At 37.5% G+C, this 8,026-nt stretch overlaps 1 protein-coding gene across 1 annotated transcript; it reads left to right on the top strand.

Annotated features, from left to right (window-relative positions):
• The first annotated feature begins 2,084 nt into the window (after nt 1–2,084).
• LOC141594366 (protein LEAD-SENSITIVE 1-like) lies at nt 2,085–3,771 on the top strand. The gene is made up of 2 exons (XM_074414438.1): nt 2,085–2,178; nt 2,763–3,771. Exons 1-2 carry the CDS (start codon nt 2,085–2,087, stop codon nt 3,524–3,526), a joined length of 858 nt encoding a protein of 285 aa, XP_074270539.1. The 3' UTR covers nt 3,527–3,771.
• Nucleotides 3,772–8,026: the final 4,255 nt, after the last annotated feature.

The following is an 8,026-nucleotide window of genomic DNA, read 5'->3' on the forward strand; positions in this document are numbered from 1 at the left end:
ATGCTCGGGAAATTATTCAAGAAGCCGGACTAGAAGGCGCAAAACCAGTAGGTTTTCCGATGGAGCAGCAGCACGGTCTTGACTTGGCCAAAGGATATGTTTTACGAGATTGAACCAAGTATAGGAGACTTGTTGGGAAATTGGTATACTTGACTATTACAAGGCCTGAGCTTGTGTATTCTGTCCATGTACTGTCACAGTTCCTACAAGAGCCGAGAAAAGAGCATTGGGAAGCGGCTTTGAGGGTTGTGAAGTATGTCAAGGGAACGGTGAATCAAGGAATTGTATTGGCAAGAGGACGGAAATTAGAGATGGTTGGATATGCAGACTCGGATTATGCTCGTTGTGCGTTAACAAGAAGATCGAGAACAGGGTACTTTGTTAGTCTAGGTGGATCACCTATCTCATGGAAGACGCGAAAGCAAATGACGGTTTCATTATCTACGACAGAGGCGTAGTATAGAGCAATGACAAATTTGACATGTGAAATTATATGGCTGAAGTCGTTTCTTCGTTCATTGGGTGTGGAATACACTCAACCAGTGATGGTGTTTTGTGATAATGAGGCCGCAATGAAAATAGCGAAAAATCCGGTATTTCATGAAAGAACGAAACACATCGAAGTGGACTGTCATTTTGTCCGGCAACGAATGATGGATGGGACGATTCAAGCATGTTGGGTCCAGACGGGTGAGCAGCTAGCTGACATCATTACGAAGGAATTAGGGAAACAACAGTTTGATCATATCGTTAACAAGTTGGGCGTTTGGAACGGAGTACTTCCAACTTGAGAGGGAGTGTGACGATATGGTAATATTTAGTAAATAATATATAATACCTTAGTTTGTATATTCCTAATATTAGTTTTCCTAATTAGATAGATTTACCTTGATGAGCAAGCCAATGTAGTGTATATATATAGGACGTATGTTGTATATTTGATCATTGAATAATAAGAAATCTTTCTCATAACAGTTACACACATATTCTATTAGATTTTTCAAAACTTTCCATTGAAAGAGATAAGAGGAAAAATAGAAGAATATAGAAGAATATGACAAACATATGTACTGTATAGTTCATTCTTGGCGTTGTTGAATGTTGATGAAGTCAATTGATATCGTTGATGATCAGATATGACTATCTGTTATGATGGAGGGAAGTCAAGCTTTGGTGAACAAACTCTAGTATCTTAACCAAATTATAATCTTAGTTTTTTAGTCTCACATCTTTAATATTGATAGAATGCTTTTGTGAAATTTTTAATGTATTCACAACTGATAATGTGTAGTGAATTTGTTTGGGTTGTATTAAAGTACAATAGATTTCAAATGTATCGACCAAAGCAAATTAAGTTTAATTTATAAGTATAATATTATATTCTCGTATATTTTTAATGAAGTCGGTTAAATGGGTAACATGTCTTTTAATTTCGAATTTTTAACTTGAGAATGTTTCATGAATATCTATATGATTTTATCTATTATGCCCATCCCATCCCATTTATTTATTTTTTCATTTGAATAAACGGTTAGAGAAAATGACTGAAAAATATTTTAGTGATTAAATACCATTAATTATTTTTAAACTTACAATTATGGTAATACTCCCTAATACTTTCATAATATTATCATTTTAATAAAGTTGTAAACTAAGAAAAGTATTATAATGTCGAGCAAAAACATATCACATAACTACAACAATCAAATGAGAATAATAAAAACATGATTCAATAACTATTAAAAAAGAGCTAGAAAAGTCCCGTGATTTTCACGGGGAATTAAACTAGTTATACCATTAAAAATGCTTACGAAAAGAGTTTTCATAAGTATCACGAAATCTCGGCGTGAGAACGACAATGTCAGAAAAATGAAAGTGAGCGTATTAAAGTGCAGGAGAGTAAAGGGGATGTATCATGTATGATGTATCTTAACTAATGTTGCCTCGTAAATGAAATCTAAAATGACCCTTAACATACCCTCCACACTCCATACACCAGAATATAATAAAAGGGTCATCAAGTGATTCTCATTCCAAAGAATAAACATTGACATTGAATTTTGAGAAATAGATTTGGAGAGACGATGGGTCTGGTAAGCGACAGGGTGAGGAAGGAGGACATTAAACCTGGTGACCACATTTACACTTGGAGAGCTTGTTATACTTACTCTCATCATGGTATTCTCTCTCTTTCTTTCTTAACAGCGGTTTACGATTAGTTTTAGTTCCCGACTCTTATGAATGAAAACAAAAAACAAGTTTGAATGTATCAACTCGTTAACTTGTGTTCCATAGCTTTAGGAGATTGCTGGTGTGTGCATTTTTCATTTCATAATTTTCTAATGAGGTGATATGTTTCGTAGTATTTCCTCCGTTCCAATCATTTGTTTCCCTTTGATTTGGCACAGACTGATGAGAATGAAAGGACCATTTAATTTTCTAAGGGATGATATGCATTTACTGATGACACTTGACCGCTCCATCCTAGCCCGAGTTTGTCTAATAAACCTGTTTTACAAATTACAGTAGATTGTGAAGTCCTCACAGTAGAGTTTGTCATTGCATAAATCAAAAAATGGGTCACATTGTGTTTACCATGATTGCAATTTGGTTCATTTTAGGGTCGGTTGTAGGTGTAGGCTATAAGGATTTTCCTTTGCAATTCGACTCCTTCCTCCTCCCTTTCCTTTCTCTCCATATTTTGTATCTAAACAAAGGATTAAGACTAACATCTTCCCGTTGTTGTGGTTTTATGTGACAAGGCATATATGTTGGAGGAAACAAAGTTGTTCACTTCACAAACCCAACTGATGGTGGTTTAGTAGGACTAAGTACTTCATCTTGTCATTCGACTTCAAAAGTAGATCACCCTTCTCCATGCCCTGCTTCAACTGATTGCGGTTTCAGGCAACCAGATAGTGGGGTCGTATTATCCTGTATAGACTGCTTTCTAGGGAAAGGATCACTCCGCTTATTCAAGTATGGAGTCACCAAGTTTACCTTTCAAGTCAAAAGACCTGGAACATGCACCACTGCACAGCCTGACCTGTCTGAAACCGTCATTCATAGGGCCAACTATCTTCTACAACATGGTTTTGGAAACTATGATATGGTCATAAACAATTGTGAGGACTTTGCTATCTACTGTAAAACAGGTTTATTAGACAAAAACGGGTTAGGAAGGAGCGGTCAAGTGACATCAGTAACTGCAGCTGTACCTATTGCTCTGGTAGCAAAGGTAATAAGTAATGCTGTGGCCGTCGCAAAGAATCCTGTGGCTGCTGTGAGTGTAGCAGTAGGAGCTGGATTGTATTGTATGACCCGTCATAAAAGTGATATTGGTGTTGGCACTGATGTGATTAAGGTACCAGTTGAGAAGCTAGCAGGCTACATTGGTCCTAGGCTGCCATCTAAGCCGCCACTGTCTCTGCCACCAGTGAATGCATCCAGAGGTTTAAAAGAAATTGCCGAACTGGATAGATTACCTCGCTGCATAGATTATACTCGCCCACAAGACAGGACTTAGGGTACAAAGGAGGGGATGTTTATTGGGTTTAGCTTCTGCCGCTGCTTCAGCGTTCCTAATTTGGGGAATAGTAGAAGAAGAATTTTCTCCTGCCAATGCTGCAGATGGGTACTCAAGTCTTGGCGCCCTTTTCTTTTGAGGCCTCTGATGTCGAGTCGCTAGTTTGCAGATTTTGATATGCTTTGCAAAATTGCAGATTGCCAAGTCACATGTTTTTGAATCAACATAATAGTTATATTGCAGTATTAATACAAATGAGTTAACAGCCTTTTGAACCAACATATATATGCGTATACTATCAAATTTTCGACATTGTAGCCATGACAAATTTAGAAAAATAATTAGCTATTATCATATATTATGTCGACAGAGAAATCTTGTTTGATGATCTTCTATCATGCAAAGGTTAATTTTAGCAACAAGCTTTTTGTATTGTCGACTTCAGTTCTCTCTTGCTCAATATTGATAATTTTAGCTCTTTTTTTTTTGGTTACAACAAGAACAACATTAAGAAAAGGAAAATGAGTTGGACGACTGATGACTGTATACGATATTTTTGGCAATCGGGTCACTCAGGTCGGTTACGGGTCAGATCAAAGCAGGTCCGGTATATCGGGTTAGGGTTTTGTTGGGTCGATTATGGTTCATGTAGAGTCATCTCCGGGTCGGGTCATCAATAGGTGGCAAGTCAGGTCGATTTGTTAGTGTTAATCCCGGGTTAGGTAATCCACATATATTTTAACTTATGTATTTAGTTTTTGATGGATAATTTTATGTTTAATAATAATGTGTAGGTAATACTCCATGTTCTCTCTATTATTAACCAATCCTTACCTTATAATAAACAAACTAGTTTTGTTACCCGTGAAAATCACAGGTTATCTCTAGGAAAATTAAAAATTTAGATAGTTGATTTTTTTTTGTGAATATCAAATGAAATCGAAATTTATTTCATCATTGATACATATTCATATTCTTTAATTTTGATCATCATCTAATAAAAATTCATAAATTTTAGAATTTGATTATGTACGAATTAGGAAACTTTAAAACCAAATTGAAATATTGAAATTGTTAGTTGTATAAAAAGTAGAGTTACCTGTGGAATGTGCATGACATCAAGAGTTAACCGCTAACCATACGACTTCACCACAAAGTCTTCTTTTCGTACCGACTACAAAACAAAAGTACAACAAAAAACAATACATAAATTAGTAATTCGTCATTCCAAATTCAAGTTAAAGAAAATACTGCAAATTTTACCACCCCAAATGATTGTTTTGTAGGAAAACTAATGAGACGATCTTAAATAGGAGAGGCTAAATAATGCTAATTTGGAAGTTAAATGATATACACTAAAATTAGTGTTCACAAACTTTAAATGACATAAATATTAATTAGGAAAAAAACAAAAGCATTCAAAGGGTTGTATATAATGGATTGCTTTATATAATCTTTATGGTGGTAGAAATTATTGCAAAATTAGTATGAGAGTTAAATGGAGTAACGGTTAGGCTAGGGTATGTAGGGAATTAGAAGAGACTTGTGAGAAAATTCGACGATGCCTTTAGGAAAATCATTGGAATTATGTGAAAATTATCGTGGGTTGAACTTAAATAATGGTTGAATATAAAATGCAATAATTTTACGTTTAAGAATATTATGAAGCTACTCATTTGTTTTTCTTTTCAAGTCTATGTAATTTTAAATAAATAAATAAATGTATAACTTTTATGAGCTATATTACTATGAAAAATGTTAATCGATTCACTACCATTTTTTTTATTGTAAAATGGGAATTTTAATTGTAAATTAAGAGATTTTGATGTGAATTTTGGTAAGTTACATTTTTTTTTTGGGAATATTTTAATTCAACTATGAAATATAGTTTGTAATTTGGAAGTTCATGAGTAATAGTTATTAAATGGAAGATTAGTGAATGAAAACTATTGTAGGTTTAATAGCCATTATAAACTATTGTTTTCCATCTTTTAATTTGTCTTTTCATTTATTTTTGAGTTATGAGTATTATTAAATAAGATAATTCATTAGTGAGGAGCTTAAGAGGTAAAAAAATAGGAAAAAATGTTAATGAAAACTACTATTATTATTATTATTATTATTTTATTATTACTATTACTATTATTATTATTATTATTATTATTATTATTTTATTTTTTATTTTTATTTTATTTTTTATTTTATTTTTATTTTTTTATTATAAAGGGATGCACGCACCTTTCATAGATAGAAAATTAAAAGTTTACATGAAATTGGTGGGGAGCCGAGAGACAATCTGAGCCCCCACCCCTTAGCAACAGCAAAGCTAAGTCTGGTAAAAATATAAGCGGCCACCTGAGTCCCTGCATCCTGAGATACCCAGAATTGTTGTTGTTGTTATTATTATTATTATTATTATTATTACTATTATTATTATTATTATTATTATTATTATTATTATTATTATTATTATTATTATTATTATTATTATTATTATTATTATTATTATTATTACTTTTTTTTTTATAAAAGGATGCGCGCAGCTTTCATTAAAAGAAAAATAAATGTTTACATGAAATTGGTGGGGAGCCGAGAAACAAGCTGGGCTCCCACACCCTTAGCAAAAGCAAAGCTAAGTCTAGTAAAAATGTAAGCGGCCACCCGAGCCCCCGCATCCTGAGATACCGAGAATTTCGGATCCGCTGAGCAAGGCAACAGATCCGAACCCAGCTCCCCAAGTGATGAGAAAGAGAAGGGAAGGAAACCATAACCCGCTGCCGCACACAAATCCCCGTACTTAGCACACTTACGCTGCGCAGCATCAACAACAACCCGGCCAGACACAAAATCCGTCATCCCAGTCTGAGTCAAAGGAGAAAACCCTGTCAAGTCAACGCACACATCACGTCCTCTGTCCCAAGAATAAAGCAGCAAATCCGCAGGACGAAGAGAACCCCCATGCCCGTCAACCAAACCGATATCAACCTCCCTTCCCGCAAAAATACCCGATCTATAGCAGATGTCGAAGAGAGTGTCACGGACGAGGTTATGCCGATGTTTAACGCCCACAGTACCAGTACAAGAGACAGCGTGGTCCCAAAAAACATCATCAACAAAAACCCGAGAGCAAGCTGGACAGGGCCTAGAGACCGTGAATAACGGAACACCCAGACGATTCCCAAGCACACTACGGTAAGTCCTCCCATTCATAGTCTGACCCAACCCCGAGATAGGAACCGCACGCAACCAATCAGAGGAGTGGGAACCCTGCTGAGACTGCCACAAAGCAAGCTGGCGAGGTGTCAAAGAGAAAACGGACTACGAGGTCGCAAAGAACCGTCGCGAAATAAATGTCTGCCAATTTCTTCATAAGTTTGGGGGCAGCAATTTCACTAGGGTTACCTAAGATACCAGAGCCTGTAATCACAGTAAAACCCCACGCGGCATCATCAAAAGCAGGACCAGCAGCTACAATACCAGAAGGACCGAGTAGTTTAGCCTGCAAATCAGCAGACTGCAAACAGGACGCAATAAAAGCATAATGTAAAACATCCCCTGCCGCATAGACACCAAGACCAACAAGATGAAAGGGGAAAGTAGCAAGGCGCCACTGCCAATCCCCAAAACCCGGACCAGACGTGGTGACGATGCGTTCCAAGCTGGAACGAAGAGCAGCATCAAAAGGGAGATGGACGGACCCAAAAACACTAGGGGAGCAAGTACAAAGGGAGAAATAGAGCTTAGAAATACCAGTACAAGCTCGAAGTAGAAGCAACTCACATTGCGGGTCCTCAATCCTCGCAACCAAGTCCATTAGCTCAATGGTCTTAGTTACTCTCCTCGCCACAATCTCACTGCCAAAACCAGGGCAAGTACTGACAGGTCCACCCAAAACTGTAACACCTCGCGCGGGCCGAGCAATAGAAGGGGGGAAAACCCCGGGGAGCCGACTCTGAGGATCCTCAACAGGCCAAAAGACCTCCGTCTTGGAGACATTAAGGTGCAGACCATAAAGGGGGCCATCCGCCATAATCAAATCCAAGACCTTCCCCACCTCCAAAGTATCCCCCACAATGGTGCCATCATCCAAGTACCATGCCTGCATAGTGAGGTAAAAAGTGTCCCGGATTTGGCATACCAAGGGATGCAAAACCAAAGCGAAAAGCAACGGCCCCAAAGGATCACCCTACTGGACACCCTGACAAGACCACAAGCAATGCTCCCCATAAAAAAAGACGGGCAGGGCTGGAATAACAAAACTCCACCCAACGGGAAAGAACCGGGCAACGTCGGCGGACTTCCTGAAGCATGGTCGTACGATCAACAAGGTTGAAAGCATTTTGGAAATCAACCAGCAACATAGAAAGTCCCACCTCAGCACCCCGAGCCTCTATGAGCCGATTCAAGGCATGTAAGATAGCCTCTCCTCCACCGGACACACCCACCCCAAACTGTAAACCAGCAAAGTAAGACGACACAGAAGGACCCACCATAAAAGCA

Source organism: Silene latifolia, chromosome 8, assembly GCF_048544455.1.
Source record: "Silene latifolia isolate original U9 population chromosome 8, ASM4854445v1, whole genome shotgun sequence".
NCBI classification, from domain to species: domain Eukaryota; kingdom Viridiplantae; phylum Streptophyta; class Magnoliopsida; order Caryophyllales; family Caryophyllaceae; genus Silene; species Silene latifolia.

Bases quoted from the DNA above. Each gene is read 5' to 3' on its own strand.
- LOC141594366 (XM_074414438.1), top strand. From the start codon at position 2,085: ATGGGTCTGGTAAGCGACAGGGTGAGGAAGGAGGACATTAAACCTGGT. The intron at 2,179-2,762 runs GTATTCTCTCTC...TTATGTGACAAG, and splicing joins TTATACTTACTCTCATCATG to GCATATATGTTGGAGGAAAC.